The sequence below is a fragment of the Urocampus carinirostris genome, chromosome 14 (assembly GCF_059441175.1).
Source record: "Urocampus carinirostris isolate Australia breed hairy pipefish chromosome 14, RoL_Ucar_1.0, whole genome shotgun sequence".
NCBI classification, from domain to species: Eukaryota; Metazoa; Chordata; class Actinopteri; order Syngnathiformes; family Syngnathidae; genus Urocampus; species Urocampus carinirostris.
In genome coordinates this window covers 38,973,087-38,991,714 of record NC_142362.1, presented here as the reverse complement: position 1 = coordinate 38,991,714, position 18,628 = coordinate 38,973,087, and the positions used below count along the sequence as shown (strand labels likewise).

At 44.2% G+C, this 18,628-nt stretch overlaps 1 protein-coding gene and 1 pseudogene across 1 annotated transcript in view; one reads left to right on the top strand and one right to left on the bottom strand.

The window, feature by feature from the left end:
- LOC148353397 (high affinity cGMP-specific 3',5'-cyclic phosphodiesterase 9A) overlaps positions 1 to 11,740 on the bottom strand; it is a 36,286-nt gene extending 24,546 nt beyond the window's left edge. Inside the window, exon 1 of the mRNA XM_088352614.1 lies at positions 11,650 to 11,740. Coding sequence (XP_088208740.1) covers positions 11,650 to 11,737 — 88 coding nt within the window. The 5' untranslated portion in view covers positions 11,738 to 11,740. The remainder of the gene's footprint in view (positions 1 to 11,649) is intronic.
- Positions 11,741 to 16,738: 4,998 nt separating this feature from the next.
- LOC148353396 (U2 spliceosomal RNA) lies at positions 16,739 to 16,854 on the top strand (annotated as a pseudogene).
- The last annotated feature ends 1,774 nt before the right edge of the window (positions 16,855 to 18,628 follow it).

Sequence of the window (18,628 nt, the reverse complement as noted above, 5' to 3'; positions counted from 1 at the left end):
AGTTAAAAGCCTCGCTGCGGTATTTTGTACCAGCTGAAGAGACTTGATTCTAGACTTCGGGAGACCAGAGAGTAGTGCATTACAGTAATCGAGACGGGAGGTAACAAATGCATGAATTATAATTTCCGCATCCGACTGAGACAGTATTGAACGGATTTTAGCAATGTTACGAAGATGGAAGAAAGCGGTTCTAGTATTTTCTTTACATGCATTTCAAAGGATAGATCAGGGTCAAATATGACACCTAAATTTTTAACTGAGTCACTCTGTGTGATGTGACATTTGTCAATGTTCACAGCAGTTTTTGAGAATAAGTCACGGCATTTAGATGGACCAATGACTAACATTTCGGTCTTTTCAGAGTTAAGACGCAAGAAATTGAGTGACATCCACTCTTTTATCTCAATGAGGCAGGCCTCCAAATTTCCACAGTTCAGTGTGGGAGATTCCTCCAACGAAAGATATACTTGTGTGTCGTCTGCGTAGCAGTGGAAGCTGATATTGTACTTGCGAATAATATCACCTAATGGAAGCATGTAAATGCTGAAAAGAAGGGGGCCAAGCACTGAACCCTGTGGAACACCGCAGGTAACATTAAAGGGCTCAGATGTCATTTCACCATATTTAACACAGTGCGTCCTATCTGAGAGGTAGGATCTGAAACACGAGAGGACGGTTCCTGAGAGACCAATCCATAATGCCAACCGTTCTAGTAGGAAATTGTGGTGCACTGTGTCAAAAGCAGCACTAAGATCCTGCAGCAGCAAAAGTGATGAAACGCCAGAATCCATTGCCAGTAGGAGATCATTTGTTACCTTGATCAGAGCTGTCTCAGTATAGTGGTTAGCCCTGAATCCTGATTGCATGGATTCAAAAAGGTTATTCTCGGATATGAAATCATTCAGCTGCTGTGCCACTACTTTTTCAAGTACTTTAGAGGGGAAAGGTAGGTTTGACACAGGTCTATAATTACTTAAGATTTCTGGATCAAGGTTGGGTCGTTTCAGTGTGGGTTTAATAACGGCGGACTTAAAAGCTGCTGGAACTACACCTGAGGAGAGTGATATGTTTATAATATTTAGAATTGAAGGTCCAAGGACGCCAAAAAGACTTTTAATAAGTGAACCAGGGAGCGGGTCGAACTGGCAAGTTGTCGGTTTGGCCGCAATCACCACCTGTTTGAGATCATCAAGTGACAGTTCACTAAAACCGGACAATTTCCCAGGACAGCCACCCTGTCGTGCATCTTTAGATTTCAGCCCTTTAATAAGTGTGGTATTAATAATTTCTTTAGCAATTTCTTCCTGTATGCATTGAATCTTCTTAGTAAAGAAGACCATTAAGTCATGAGCAGAGTGCGTCGAACTATCTGCGATAGTCTGTTGCCTTGTAAGTGATGCTACAGTGTCAAAAAGGGCTTTGGGATTGTTCTTTTGAATTACCTTCGAAAGGTAGGCCGATTTTGCAGAGGCAAGGGCCGCTTTATACTTTAACAAGCTGTCACACCAGGTTTGATGGAAAACCTCAAGCTTGTTAGCGCGCCATTTTCTTTCCAATTTCCTGCATTCTTGTTTAAGGGTTCTAGTTTCATCAGTAAACCAAGGTGTGCGTCTTTTAGGACGTGATTTTAGCTTTATGGGCGCTATTGAATCCAGGACACTAGTCAGGGTGGTATTGAACTTATTCATGAGTGAGTCAATCGAGCCATTGTATGAAGGAAAGGACGCAACTGCTCCAGGAAGGAGTTCAAAGAGCTCAGAAACTGTGCCTGTGCTAATATTGCGTCCGCTAAATACTTCAGCTTTTTTAACACTACATTTAGCTAGCACCTCAAATGTAACTAAATAATGATCCGAGATAACGCTAGTACACGGTAACACCATAATGTTTGAGGTTAAAACTCCTCGAGTCAGAAACAAGTCTAGCGTGTTTCCATTTTTATGGGTTGGCAAATCAACCAGTTGATTAAAACCAAATGCATCAATTAGAGACCTAAACGCAATAGTAAGTGAACTGAGTGGGGAGTTTATATGAATGTTAAAGTCACCCATAATTATAATTTTGTCTGCATAGATCACTAGTTCAGACAAAAGTTCAGCAAATTCGTCTAAGAAAGTTGTGTATGGCCCAGGTGCGCGATAGATAGTTATTACATAAATTGACAATAGAGAGGACCGCATCACAAGAGCCTCAAACGCCTTGTAATTATTAGAGGTACGAGGATTCAATTTGAGCGATTTTTCAGAAATGAGCGCGACACCGCAACCCTTTTTCAATGTGCGTGCTACATGGCTACTCGCGTAGTGAGGGTGTGAAGCATAATTTAGCACTAAATACTCATCCGGGCGTAACCAAGTTTCACAAAGACCCATACAGTTAAGTTTATAATTACGAATAATGTTATCAACAAGTAAAGCTTTAGGAGCAAGCGATCTAATATTTAAAAGACCAAATTTTAGCTTTGCTGAATCATTTGACTTAGCTGAAGTCTTTGTAGTCTTTGTAGAGATCTTCAAAAGATGCCGCCGTTGGGGCCGTTCGTGAGCGCTGAGTGTAAAGCGTCGGTTGTCCGGCGAGGAATGAATGGTGGAATTAGTTACATCCTCGCGTCCTTCTTGCTCCTTAGACTTCGCACGCTTCACACATCTACCTGCACGGCAACCACGCTTCTGTTTTCTGTCTTTACGGCGCCGTTGTCGTCGTTTATTAGGAGGAATAGCTGTCCACAAGGATGCCGGATCTCTTTGAAGTTCGCTCGGTATATCATAGGCGGTATAAAAAGTGCCCGAAAAGTCGAAAGTTAGACGCCCACCCAACCGAATAAGTTCGTCCCTACTGTAAGTATTTTTGGCCACACATGTGTCCAAAAGTGAAAGCAAAAAAGACAAGAGAACGGCAATAAATAGAAGATTCGCTGGAGAGCAACTAGCCGCAGCATCCATGCGCGCCGCCATGTTGAATCCCATCAGTCGCTCATTCACACCTAGGGACAATTTTGGACCGGCCTATTAACCTGACATGCATGTTTTTGGAATGTGGGAGGAAACTGGAGTGCCCGCACGAAACCCACGCAAGCACGAGGAGAACATGCAAACTCCACACAGGAAGGTTCGATCTCATGACCTCAGAACTGTGCCGCACACGCACTAACCACTGCGCTGAACTTTCAGTTTGAGTAACTAAGTTTGAGCAATAAACAAGAATTGTGCCTATGTGAGTACTTGAAACTACAGGAACAATGTTTTATATTTCAGAGATGTAACAGGCATCTTTGAGTCTGTGCTTGGTTAGGAGTTTGATCACCTCCTTTCTTTTCACACTCCTTTTTGGGAGAGTTTTAGAACTGACATGTGCGTCAGTTTGTTCCTTGTAATACTGTACACGATTTTTGTGTCCTTTTTTTTCATCAGTATGTGATTTGTTTCTGTTTAGTGTAGCACTCCCATATTTAGCATAATTTCAGGGGGGTGTATGTAACGGGTGTAACAATAACTTTTGTTTTGTTTCCTGCTGAAATATGTGTATAGTTTTTGGTAAGTGTCCTGCAACATGAACTGTGCCGCACAAGCGCTAACCACTGCACCGCCGTGCTGCCAATGTATTTATTGTAAATTGAAAAGAAAGCTCTTTGATATGCTTTGGGCAGTTTACAGAGCGAGCTGCCGACGAGATCAAAGAGATCAAAGCCAGCAGAGAACGATTTTACTGGTATGGGGTAGGGTTTGGTTGGGATTTTGACATGTGACCGGAAGGCGGGGTTTTGTTGGCATTCTACAGAGCGAGCCGCCAACGGTAAGACACATCTTTTGGTGCTCCACAAAAGAAGTTAATTTTAAACATTATAACCACAGCTGACAAATCTCTCAACAAGCACAGTAATGTGATTGATGTTGTCAAGCTGTTTGGATTTATTTTCGTTTTGTTTCTGTTGTACTAAAATGTTAATTCCCCTTGTAGAGATCAAAGAGATCAAAGCCAGCAGAGAAGCTAATGTTGTGACTCATTTCATCTGCAGGTAAATTGTATCCGTTTTATACTCATTATTGTTCGTATTTCTAATTTCTCATATGTATAAAAAGGATGATGTTGGTTAAAATTCAGACTAAAGAAAAAATATGTTGAATTCATTGTAAACGTTAAAAAAAAAACACTATACGATTGTTAAAAGTATCTTGTTAAAATGGATGTAAAAATGTATTGTGATATTCTAAAATGTCTCATCTCATCTCATTAGCCGTACCGCTTATCCTCATTAGGGTCGCGGGGGGGCTGGAGCCCATCCCAGCCATCTTCGGGCAGTGGGCAGGGGACACCCTGAACTGGTTGCCAGCCAATCGCAGGGCACACGGGGACAGACAACTCATTCGCTCATTCACACCTAGGGACAATTAGGACCGGCCAATTCACCTGAAATGCATGTTTTTTTGGAATGTGGGAGGAAACCGGAGTGCCCGGAGGAAACCCACGCAAGCACGGGGAGAACATACTGGAAAAGTCTGGAGCTGGATTTGAACCCACGACAGGTTCCCATGACATGAACTGTGCCGCACAAGCGCTAACCACTGCGCCGCCGTGCTGCCAATGTATTTATTGTAAATTGAAAAGAAAGCTCTTTGATATGCTTTGGGCAGTTTACAGAGCGAGCTGCCGACGAGATCAAAGAGATCAAAGCCAGCAGAGAAGCTAATGTTGTGACTCATTTCATCTGCAGAAACTGTAATAAAAACCTCATCATCCAGTCCAGCGTGAATGTGGATCTTTGGTGGGACAGGTACACCGCAGTTACATACATATATATATATATATATGTATATATATATATATATATATATACATAGTGAGGAAAATAAGTATTTGAACACCATGCTTTTTTGCTATTTCTCCCACTTAGAAATGATGGAGGGGCCTGAAATTTTCGTTGTAGGTGCATGTTCACTGTGACAATTTGTTTGAGTGATACAGCTGCAAATAAATATTCAAACACCTGTTTATCATCTAGAATTCTGACCCTGAAAGACCTGTTAGTCTGCCCATAAGAAGTCCATCTCCACTCCATGTATCACCTTGAATCAGATGCACCTGTTTCAGGTCATTAGCTGCATAAAGACATATATCCAGCCCATACAATCTGTAAGACTTTAACATGTCACATGGCGAAGACCAAAGAGCTTTCCAAAGACACCAGAGACAGAATTTTACACCTTCACAAGGCTGGAGCAATAGCCAAGCAGCTTGGTGAAAAATGGAAAAAGCTAAACATGACGGTCAATCTCAATCGGAGTGGAGCCCCATGCAAGATATCACCTCGTGGGGTCTCAATGATTCTAAGAAAGGTGAGGAAGCAGCCCGGAACTACACGACAGGAGTTGGTCAATGACCTGCAAAGAGCTGGGACCACCGTTTCCACACTTACTGTAGGTAATACACTAAGACGTCATGATTTGAAATGATGCAAGGCAGGAAAGGTTCCCCTGCTTAAACCAGCACATGTCAAGGCCCGCCTTAAGTTTGTATATGACCATTTGGATGACACAGAGGACTCATAGGATAAGGTTTTGTGGTCACATGAGACCAAAATAGAACTTTTGGGTCACAATTTCACTAAGCATGTTTGGAGGAAGAAGAATGAAGAGTAAAATCTGAAGAACACCACACATACTGTGAAGAATGGTAGTAGGTAGCATCATGCTTTGGGGATGACTTTCTGCACTTGGGACAGGACGAGTGCACTGCATTAAAGAGAGGATGACTGGGGCCGTGTATTGTGAGATTTTGGGGAACAACCTCCATACCTGTCAACCTCCACGGCTGCATGCCCTTACAAATTGTCGTATTTTCCCTTACAGAATACAAAATAATCTTACACCATATTTTTTTGTTCAAACGTGTTTATATATGTAGTTTAACATGTTACATTGTACATGTGTTTCGTTGTATCATTCTGTACATATTCTTAAAAAATGATGAAATTACAAGTGTTGCTTAATTACTACAGTGTTCTCTATTGTATGCCACTGTTGCCTTCTTTGCTGACATAAGCATATCTTTTGATGGTTGAAGGTCACAACAATTACCAGGGTAATTCATCTTCACCTGCAAGTTGGCAACAAGCGTGTCTTCTTACATGCTCTTTCTGTATTCTGTATTGATTTTCCTCACAAGTGAGAATACCCTCTCACTATCTGCATTGCTGTGTGGGAGGCACAGCAGGACAGAAAATACCTTCCACGTTTCTGGAAATCTCTTTACACCCAGTGCTGTCTTCTGCTTTAGAACTCCTGTCCAGTAGCAGTCAGTTTTATTTCCTTCCATTGTATTTGACTTTGGCATGAGCTGCAGATCATCCCATTCCTCTTTCAATTGTTCAAAATCAACATTACAACTGAAGTTTTCTGCTAATCTATTTACATGAGTATAATCCAATAAGTCAGTCTTTTTTGGATCCAGCACTACTAACTCCTATTGCACTCTGTCTTCAAACGGAAATTTTACCAGCATTTTACTCACTGTTGCTTCATAAAAAGCTATAACACAACTGAAAAGTTTCTGTTCTGTTGCAGGAGTGATGTCATGTTCGTCACTTTCAGCTACGAGGGACATGACAGCCATTCCTACTGCAAGACTGTCATCAAAATGTTGTAGATCTCTGTTTCTGAAATCCACATCTTTCAATTTTGAGCAGTCTTCAATGTGCTGCATTTGTACAAACTTGACCAAGAAAACACAGAGGAGTCTATCCATTTCTGTCACCAGGTCTCCTATCACACATCTCTCTGCTTGAAAAATCACATTAAATTTGTTCATTTGAGGACGGACAAAGGACAGGGAGTGTAGCACCAACTCTGTTATTGGATCTTGCAGCCGCTCATTGATGGTTTTCACTTTCCCTGGTTTCTTAACATATTTGTGGCTGGCAAAATAGCTTTTCAAGTTGGTTGATACCTCTGCAGTGTTCTCGTTTGGGCATTTTAGTTACACGGCTCAGCGCCTGTACGTTAGGGTTCTTAACGGTAGACGAGAGGGTAGCCTTCTTCTGGCTTCGTGTGGGGGCACCGGTCCTGACTGTTGTTTGTGCTTATGCACCAAATAGCTGTTCCGAGTACCCACCCTTCTTGTAGTCCTTGTAGGGTGTGCTTGGGAGCATGCCCCCTTGGGACTCCCTCGTACTGCTGGGAGACTTCAACGCAATGACAGTAAGACCTTAAGGGGCGTGACTGGGAAGAACAGGCCCGCTGACCTAAACCCGAGTGAGGAATCATTGTTGGACTTCTGTGCCCATCATGGTTTGTCTCTAACAAACACCATTTTCAGACATAAGGGTGTCCACATGTGCACTTGGCACCAGGACACTCTATGCCGTAGTATGATGAAGAACTTTTAAGTCATTTCTTCTGACCTGCGGCTGTGCATGTTTTGGACAGTCGGGTGAAAAGAGGGGCGTAGCTGTCAACTGATCACCACCTGGTGGTGATCTGGCTCCGATGGTGGGGGAAGATGCCGGTCCGACCCGGCAGACCCAAGCGTGTTGTGAGGGTCTGTTGAGAATTATCTAGCAGAATATTGTGCCTGAAGTTTCAATTCACACCTCTGGCTGAACTTTGCCCATGTCCCGGTGGGGGTGGGGGACATTGAGTCCGAGTGGACCATGTTCCGTGCCTCCATTGTCGAGGCGGCTGATCAGAGCTGTGGCCGTAAGGTAGTCGTGCCTGCCGTGGCGGCAACCCTCAGACCCGTTGGTGGTCACTGGCACTGAGGGATGCCGTCAAGCTGAGGAAGGAGTCTTATCTGGCCTTCCTGGCCTGTGGGACTTTGGAAGCAGCTGGCAGGTACCGGCTTGCCAAGCGGAATGTGGCTTCAGCGGTTGCAGAGGCAAAAACTCAGGCATCAGAGACGTTTGGCGAGGCCATGGAAAGCGACTTCCGAACGGCGTCGAGAAAATTCTGGTCTACCATTCAGCGTCATAAGGGAGGGAGAGCGTCGTGTATATGGAGATGGGGCGCTGCTGACCTTGACCTGGGACGTTGTGAATCGGTGGGCAGAGTTCTTCTAAGACCTCCTCAATCCCATTAACACATCTTCCTCTAGCAACATCGCATGGATATCAGGGACAGTGCCTCAGGATTCGCAAACTGGGGTGTTGCTTCCGGAGAGTGTGTTCCAACTACAGGTTAATCACACTTCTCAGCCTCTATGGTCTATTCAGGGGTACTGGAAAGGAGAGTCCGCCAGGAAGTCAAATCTTGGATACAAGAGGAGCAGTGTGGTTTTTGTTCCGGCTGTGGAACTCTGGACCAGCTCTACATCTCCTTGGGACCCCGTCGGATGAGCTGGAGGAAGTGGGGAGAGTGACATCTGGGCTTCCCTGTTAGTGCTGCCCCCTATATATATATATATATATATATATATATATATATATATATATATATATTCATTCTTTATACTTTTCTTTTACTAATCATCTACTGGAGAAGCTTAAATAGAGCACAAAACAATAATAAGAAAGTAAAACAAAACCAATGTCATTGTATTTTAATAAAGTTTCCCATTTTATGTCACACCAATACCAATACCTAGCAACGAGATGTTCTGCTTCGATGAAGATGAAGGGCCAGTCTTTATGTGGAGCAATTAGGAATCCCGGTAGGCTTGAGAGCCGGTAGGGACAAGGACCACCAAATGCATTGTGTTGAAGAAGAGGTTGACTGCTGGTGGCTTGAGGCTTCTCTGAGGTTGCTGGCTTTGTCCCACTGGTTTGGCCGCTAGCTTGATCAAGCCTCGCTGCCGACCTGACAAGGCTCGCGGGCTGCCTGTTTAGCTGCGACCTGGCCAGGACCGGCCAGGGCCTTGGTCCAGCAATTTCTCCTCTTAGGACATCCCTCCTGCTTTGTGGCTGGCCAGAATCAGGCTGTCCTTGCGAAGTGAGATGTATACCAGCTCTCGGTTCTGGTCTCCTGGGAGGGGCGGACCCCCTGGGGTACAGTGGTCACGGCAACCATTGATGCGCAAATGAAGCCATAGATCGCCCTTCCCAACCTCACATTGCAGCAGTATCAGCCAGATAACATATCTATGTGATTGGCATACAACACAGTACAAGTATTTACTGCACAAGTTTTGACATTGTTTGATCATTTTCTGACATTGCAAAACGAGATTTTGTTAAAACGTTGAATACTCTATACCAGGGGTGGCCAACCATTCAGCGACTAAGAGCCAATTTTTCGTCTGTGTTACTACAAAGAGCCACATCATAGTTGTTAACGGGGGCGAGTTGATTATTTTTTTTCTTTGTTACTAAAAATGCCACATTATACACATAAACATCTTTTAATCATGTACGCACGCATACACAAATCTCTACTCGACTAGATCTGATGAAAATAACCACACCAACATGATAATATCAATAATTTTCAACAGTTAACATTGTGAGCACTGTTCCAGATCCATTATCGACTTGAGGTCTGAGAGCTTGGGATAGTCCTTGTCCTTCTCTTCCATGAACAGTTTCACTGGATCCAAAAGCTCAAAGAAGCGAGATAGTACCTGGCTTTTTGACAGCCACCTCACAGTGCAGTGCAGCGGCAGGTCACCTGGAAGTCCTTGGTCCAGTTCAGCGATGATATTCCTGAATATCCTCCGGTTAAGCGCATGTGTGCAGATGAAGTTGACGATTTCCATCACAGGTTTCATGACGTTGTCAAATTTGAGTGATTTAGACACGAGTTGCTCCCTGTGGATGATGCAGTGGAAATCCCAAAAGTCTGGAAATGTTTGATCAGCTTTGTACAGTCCCACAAGCCCGTTCATTGATCCGATGATGGCTGGCGCTCCATCCGTAGCTCTTGCAGTTAGTTTGTTTGCAGGTCAGTGTGCAACTGTTATTCAACAGCTGCATTAATATTGGATATTCTTCGTTCCATACTGTGGCGAGACAGTTGAACATCTGATTTGCTCTGTTTTAGTTTGTTGTCTACAGGAGCCAAGATTTCAAAGGCGTCAATGACGCATTTTTAATGAATTCTCTTTCGTTGTATAGCTTTTTAGCCCGTGCTATGTTCCAAGCTAACTGATACGAAGCAAGCGTTACGGTCTCAGAGTGTTTCATAATTTTTTTGAAAGAAATGCAACTGTTTTTCTGCTTTGCTTTTCGTAGTCAACAACTTTTTCTTACTAAGTTCAGTCCCTTTTGGAAATTCCTGTTCGATGTTAGGGTGGAGTGAGCTGAATTGACGCTGAAGATTTGAAGCTTTGAATGTGCTAATGCCGCGTTACGTATAAGGCAGATAGGCTTGCCATTACGTTCAATAAAATAATATAAACTATCCCATTCTGGCAAAAACGTCCTGTGTTCTTCTTCATATTTTAGTTTGGCTGTGCCTTTTTACCTGCCATTTCAAGAGGTAATTTCACATAAATTGACTACAATACATTTTGTCAAACAAATATTTTCTCGTCGCTCGTTTTACGTCACTAAAACAGACATTCATTGTCGGAGTGCCATCTAGCTGTAGGGAAGGCAAATTACAGTGCCGGCTAAACATTCTTGATGCATGTCATGTTACAGCTTCGAAAGAGCCGCATTAAACAAGTTTATAACAGCTCCTAAAGAGCCGCATGAAACTAGTTCAAGAGCCGCATGCGGCTCGAGAGCCGCGGGTTGGCTACCCCTGCTCTATACACTCATTAAGTCCATGCCTTAAAAACTACAATCTGTCCTAAAAGCCAAAGGTGGTGCAACTAAACACTAGTAATATGATTTCATTGTTATTTCTTTGTCTGTTTTTACCCTGTGCTGGGTCTATAAAAGTAGCATATACTTATCACCAAAATGTATTATTTATTCCTTTTACTGTTGCTGAATGCCAAGAAGTTGCACTTTTTTTATCGGAGTTTGTTTTGCACAATAAAATGTTGGAGTGAGTACTTGTCCAAGACTGATGATTCCATACTTTTTGCTCGGGGTTTGATAATTTATGATATTGTCAACTGTTTATTTTTGTTGCACTTAAAGTGAAGGATAAATGTGTCGCTGGTGAGGAGCAATAAATATTACAAAGTTCTATGATGCAACTCCCAGTTCTCCATTCAATTGACTCAAATACTGCTAGGAAAATTTCTGATTCTTTGGCATACAACTTTTTTTAGGATATAAAAAACTTATTTTTCCTGGTAACCATTTACTTTTACTATTGAGTAAATCAGTAACTAACTCAGTTACTTTTTGGCAAAAGTAGTGTGTAACTATAGCTTATTACTTTTTTAAAGTAACATGCCCAGCAGGGTTGTTTCTGGGTGGACATATTCCAAAGCACTGGAAACAGAACACCCGGGTCCACAAGTGGAAACGCAGATTGGAAACATGTCAGTGGCAGCTGTAGTATGTTGTCAAAAAGTCAGCTGACCTCTATTCTTCCTCTGTTGTTGTTTCCATAATGAGGTTGTTGTAAGGTACGTGATACAAATCAAACATTAGAAGTTTAACATTATATACTATTGCCATGATTACAATCAAAATCAACTCAAGTAATTCAAACACTCCAATCTCATTTCAGTTGAAAGTACTTAAAATCACTACACAAAATATATGAATAGATGCATTTTATAATGAAAGAAATAAATGTTCCATTCTCAATTATCTGCCCTTACCTTTGACATCATGAGCAGGACAGTTTACCGGGAACTCAGCTTGTTCTGGTCTCCCATTTACTGTAAAGTAAATAATTTTTGTTTCCATCTTATTCAAGTGAGAAGCTTATGTTCCAGTGTGTGCTTTAGGTCTGAATGAGGCGTCCGTCTGGCCTCATTATCTTACTTCGAATTACACTTCACCTCTATTTTTTTCTCACTCTGCCCCGCCTTCTGTTTTCCAATTCACACACACACACACACACACACACACACACACACACACACACACACACACACACACACACACACACACACACACACACACACACACACACACAAAACCGCCTGTTACAAACCAGAAACGGACACAGGACCCAATAGCGCTCGTTTTCTCGGTTTTTATTGAAACAGACGGAGAGTAATGCTTGCTTCCACGATCCGACGGCTGACGGACAAGAGGAGCCAGCGGTGCGGAAGCGGCACTTCCGTGTCTGGTGAGGATGATCAGAGACAGGCGGGAATAGCAAGTCGTTTGCCGGGACTGGTGATCAAAGGCGGTGTCGAGTTCGTAAGCGAGGTCGGTAGCAGGAGGCAGGCAGGTAACGGGGCAAAACAGGTCAGGTAACAGGCAGGCAGAACAGGGCGTAGTCAGGTCCGGAAACAGGTTCGCAACAAAGATCAGGCAGAAAAAAAGCAGTCGGACGAAAAGGCTTACTGAGCAGAAGGCAACAGTTCCCATAACGATCTCACGGCTTCCAAGAGGTTTAAAAAGAGAGTGACAGCCAATCCGCTGTCCGGGCTGTTGGCGCCAATTAAGTCGCCGTAGCTGCGCTTAATCAGCAATCATGACACTGCCACGATCTGTTTGATTTTGACTTTTTCCGTTCCCGACACCGTCATTGCTAGCCACGAAAGTCCCACTTCTGCGGCTGAGCAACCTACTCCCCGCGACCAACAATCTCCGGATTGAGTGTGCGCTCCTTTCTCCTTTCCCCAATGAAACTGTGAGTAACGTTATGCGACTGGGTCCTGTTTCTTGTTCTGGTCCTGACAAGGATAAGCTTTCATTTTAATTTTAAAAAACATTAGCTAAAATATAGAAAAGTAAAACAAAACTAAATTGTGAACAATGCAGCGTCAGAAATCCTCCACTGCCTTTAAATGGTTCAGTCCATCTGTTTCCTTATACCACACTTTTTTCACTTCAATGCAAATGGGAGTGCATTGCCATAGTAGGCAAACAGTTGACCTAAGTCCAATTGAAATTGAAAAATTGAAAAAATGTCTACTATATATACCGGAGCCATTTCCCCAAATGCAGGGATGTCAAACTCAATTGCACAAGGGGCCAAAATTCAAAACACACTTAAGGTCGCGGGCCAACCAGTATAAACATTTATTGAACAGACTTAAACTTAATGTTTTTGAAACATAAATATGAATAAAAACAGAAAAGAATATTAAATTTAAACCTTAAATCACTTATACAGTATTTATTATTTTGCTCTAAATAAAAATAGCTTGTTAAATTATACAACTTAGAACCTAACTTAAACAACTTAACATTAAAATAACATTCAAGTTCCTTTGCTCCTATGTCAATGTATATATATGAAAAAAAAAACTTGAATATCCCAAAAGATTTTGCTCTCCTTAATATATTTCCTGTCAAAAGTAGAAATATGAAAATGCTACAAAACCTGGAAAAATACATAAAACATGTATTTTTCAGAAATAATGATTCTAGTCTTTTCGTTTTCTTTGCTCTTATAACTCTGATTTGATCATTTGCTCTGATCGCTGCCGGACACTGTGTAGTTCTTTGCAGTATTTGTCATGATTACCCAAGTGGAGCCACCTGGGGTAATCATCTGACGCGCGGGAATGCGCTCCCTGATTGGGTTATGTTCCCTTTATAAGCTCGCTACGCCGAGACCTGTTTGTCTGAGGATTACTTCTGTACCCCGTAAGACGCTCCCGATTACATGTGCCTTCTTGTTTACCTGATTCTGCCTGCCTGCCACCGATCCGACCTGCCTCCGATCCGACCTGCTTTCGTCCCACGCTACGATCTTCTCTTCAGTCCTGGTAAACTCGACCTGCCTCCGTCCCACGCTACGATTGATCACGTCTCCCGCTAACCCTTACGCTTCCCCAAATAAAAGACTTGTAACGAACGCTCTGGGGTCTCCTGCTCTGTTCTGGTCCGTCCTGACAGAATCCTCAGACCAGAATGGACCCCGCGTTCGTACATGTGCCCCCTGACGACTATGAAAGCCAGAACCAGCAGCCCAATCCCCCTTTAGAAGGTGCAGTTCGGCAAGTAATTTCCGACGTGGCGGAATTGGCTAAGCAAGTGAGTCAGTTACGGCTCGAGTGGGATCTGTTAGGTCGGGACTGGTCCTATCTCTCTAAAGTAATGACCCATCAAGCCACTTCATCGACGCCCAACACTGACCTGCCACCTTCGGCCTTTCCCAGTTCATTCAGCGCAGGATTCGCTGAGCCGCGAGTGGGCTCGCCAGAAAAGTTTGGGGGAGATCCCGCTCAGATCCGCCCATTCATAGTAAATTGTAGATTAATATTTGATCTCCAGCCCCGCAATTTTGCTACGGAAGCAGCTAAGGTAGCGTTTGCCATTAATCACCTCACGGGAAGAGCGCGTCTTTGGGGAACGGCCGCCTACGAGAGAGGTGCTACGGCGTGCAAATCATTCAACCTCTTGGCTCAAGAGCTGATTAAGGTCTTTGACTCTGGTTCCTCATCGGTCGACGCGGCCCGCTCGATCATGAACATCCGCCAGGGGAGACGTTCCATTGCTGACTATGCTGTCGACTTTCGTACGCTAGCAGCACAAAGTGATTGGAATGAAGAGGCGCTGGTCGACGCCTACCTCCACAGTTTGTCCGGTTATCTCAAGGATGAATTAGTCTCCCACGCTCCTCCGGCAACACTTGACGAAGCTATTGACTTGACCGCCCGGATCGACCGTAGGGTTCAGGCGAGACGCCGAGAGAGGGAGGGTCCCAGCCAATCCGTCACCAGGCAAGTTCAAGAAGCTAATAATGTACCAAACCCCCGGGTTCCGTTCAGCCCCATCGTAGAAAGGATGGAGGTGGACCGGGTCTCTCTTTCCCCCGAGGAACGCTGGCGAAGATTTGTCAATCAATTGTGTTTATACTGCGGTGGTAAGGGACATCGCGTGGCCACCTGTCCGGTAAAAGGCCAACGCTCGTCGGACGTAAGGGGCGTCCGATTGAACTCAGTCCTTGTATCTGCCCCCAAAGACGCTAGACCCGTTATCCAGGCTTCTCTCTTCCTCCCCGATTCTACGCAGACATTCCCAGCCCTGATTGACTCTGGCGCTGAGGTAAATATCCTTGATCTGTCCCTCGCACGCAAAATGGGGATACCTGTTAAACCCCTTCCTAATCCGATATCTGCTCGGGCTTTAGATGGTCACCTGTTAGGCACCGTGTCTCAAATAACTGAACCCATAGAATTACAGTTGTCTGGAAATCACCAAGAGAGGATCCGATTCCATTTGCTTCACTCCTCGAGCCAACCCCTCGTTCTGGGTCATCCATGGTTGGTCCAACACAACCCCCATTTCGACTGGCGCACTGGGTCGATACTAGAATGGGGCATGGACTGTCACCAAACCTGTCTGCGAGCCGCTCCTGACCCGGGTCACTCTACTTCCACAAGAGCTTCACCCAATCTGTCCAAGGTCCCTTTTCGTTACAACCACCTACGGCAAGTCTTCAGTAAAGCTAAGGCCTCTTCCCTGCCACCCAATCGGCCTTATGACTGCGCAATGACTCCCATGCCTGCCTGTTCGACTCCCTTGCCTGCCTGTCCGACTCCGCGGCCTGCCAGTCCGACTCCGCTGCCTGCCAGTCCGACTTCGACTCTCCGGCCTGCCACTCCGACTCTCCGGCCTGCCAGTCCGACTCCGCTGCCGGCCCTGATTCTGCCTGTTCTGATTCTGTCCTTTCTGCCTGCTCTGTTCGCCGGTTCTGATTCTGCCTGTCCTGTTTTTGCCGGTTCTGATTCTGCCTGTCCTGTCTCCGCCCCTGTCTTGCCTGATCTGATTCTGCCTGTCCTGTCTGAATCGCCGGTCCTGATTCTTCCTGTTTGCCCTCCGGACCCACCCTCTGCCGCCCCTTCGGATGCTGATGTGGGGGCTTCCCTCCATTCGGAGGGATTCTGAGAGGTACTGTGCTGTTACATAGTTCCCCGATTACTTGTGTTTCCCTGTGACGTGTCTTGGATTAATTTTTTTTTTTTCCTGGGGGACTTCTGGAGCCGTCCCTTGAGGGGGGGGTTCTGTCATGATTACCCAAGTGGAGCCACCTGGGGTAATCATCTGACGCGCGGGAATGCGCTCCCTGATTGGGTTATGTTCCCTTTTTAAGCTCGCTACGCCGAGACCTGTTTGTCTGAGGATTACTTCTGTACCCCGTAAGACGCTCCCAATTACACGTGCCTTCTTGTTTACCTGATTCTGCCTGCCTGCCTCCGATCCGACCTGCTTTCGTCCCACGTTACGATCTTCTCTTCAGTCCTGGTAAACTCGACCTACCTCCGTCCCACGCTACAATTGATCACGTCTCCCGCTAACCCTTACGCTTCCCCAAATAAAAGACTTGTAACGAACGCTCTGGGGTCTCCTGCTCTGTTCTGGTCCGTCCTGACAGTATTGTGTTTTCAGCGAGAGATGAGGGAGTGCTTGCACTTTTTGCATTGCTCCACCCACCCCTCCCACTCACCCAATCAAATAACTTTAAATTATCTTACGGTGTTTTGGTGTATTTACAATTTGTTCCGTGGATTCATCAAAAAGTATCTGAACACTGAACACAGTTCACATTATATAGTGAGCTTTTCTATAAAGGATTCTTTAGCGTTGTACAGCCAAAACGAGTTTTATTTTGTGTGGCACCTTGACTGTAAATCGTAATGAAAACGTGCCCTATATAGTTTGAAAAGTACTGTTGACGTAGTTTAAACGTGGTTTGGCTATGTGTATAAATCTGCTTCACGGCCAGGAATTTGTGGCCGTCCTAGAATTGTGTACTATCTACCGAACGGGTAGAATTGTGTGCTATCTAAGCAAATGCTTAGTATAGTTTTTGACTTTGGAGATGGAATAAGAGCTTGCTCTGTCCACTCCACGCATCGGCCCGGTATTGCAGTACCTCCGGGAACAGTGCATTCGCAATGATCGCAGCAAGGCTTTAGGGCTAGGACCTTAGCTTGGCCTTTTGGCTGAGAGTAAGTGTCCCGGCTCCTAGGCTTTGTAGCGTATTATGAACTGACCGATAACGGATAATGGATAATGAATAACGAAGATAGAACAATAACCCTTAAAAACCACAAAAACCCCGAATGGGATTTTAAATCAAGTTTTGAACAATGTAGAATAGGCCATTGATAACGATAAAATGAATTGCCCCGCGGGCCGGGAGTTTGACACATGTGCCCTAATGTGAGGTAGCCAGAGTCAAGAACACACTCACATTCTTGCATTCTTAAGAGTCAAGAATGCAAGAATAAAAAACATGTGATCCCTTATAATGAACACCTCTTGTTGTTTTACACGATTGTACAGTCCTGGTCAAATAAGAAGACTAAACTTAAATTCTGAAAAATCTGAATATTTGGAGCTCCGACAGGTTGTCCACCTGTAACGTGTCATGTATAGATGTTTGTTACGACTCAAAATCATGTGAGAAAAAAATGTACTGTCATGATTTGTCAATTGCCCTCACATGCGCTCACTCTTTTGGCCCCAGCTTCCACTCTAATTAGTCATCCTCCTATTAAAGCATGTCATTCTTGTTCAGTCCGTCAACGAACCTCAGCGCATGCAGGGCAAGCACTTTTGGCTTTGGCTCCCGTTTTGATCCCGAGCTGTTTCCTCTATCGATCCCCGATCCACGATCCGTTGACACGCTCCGTTCTCCCGTCCCGGCTGCCTGACTTTTTTCAATCTCCGACCACGCTTCGTTCACGAGGGCTTACCGTTCCTTCTGCCCAGCGAGCGAGATTGCTGTCTTTTTCCTCTCGCTCTGACTTCCCCGATCCCTTAACAAAGCATTGTGTTAAAAGTTACGCATTTGGGTCTCCTGCAAGTACCGGTAGTGGCACGTACATACATGTACACTCCTTTCCTTTTTGTTTAAATATATTTTCGATTTTAATACATCCTGTATCCTGAACTTCCTCTGTAAATTTAAACTCCCTTTCTAAACACAGTACACCAAGGCTGGTAAAAAAATTACATAACATGTAAAAAGGACCATGTTGAATCCAGTTACCACATGTTTTGTTGTCATTGGTACTGATACCAAGCAATGATAGCCCATTGCTATTCAATTGCCTTTTCACTGCTAAAACTGCTAGTATTTTTAAAATTCCCATTAAATACAGACATATCATTTTCCTTAATTATTGGATAAATAATTTTGTTGTAATGTTGAATTTTACGATATTGTAACACATTCTTCAATGTATTACTACATGAAAATTACTTAAAATGAGTAAAAAAATAATCATCATTTTATTATTGTTTGCAGTGCAGTCTTAATCAAACATAATATGTAATTACCAGTTATGATGTTCATCAGCTGTCAGGGACCAGAACGGACACTCGGATCCAATTGCGTCAGTTTTAGAGTTTTTATTGACAAGGATCGTTGGAACAGGCTTGGGACGTCGGCTCTTGCTGGTCGAAAGCCTCTTCGGGCGGAACGGCAGCTCCGTGATGAAAAGCGTAAGGTGCAACGTAGCGGGTAAGTCGGTGGCCGGGGCGGGAGAGTAGATCGTAAAACTTGTAACAGAAATAGGTCAGGCAACGAGAAGCAGGCATGAATCAGGCAAGGGAATTCGTGGGTACCTTGTATGTTGGAGTCACACTCAAAGATACGAGGAGTACACTCGAACGTCAATCTCTGGACGCTGACAGCTTAAGTAAGGAAAACCATCCAATCAG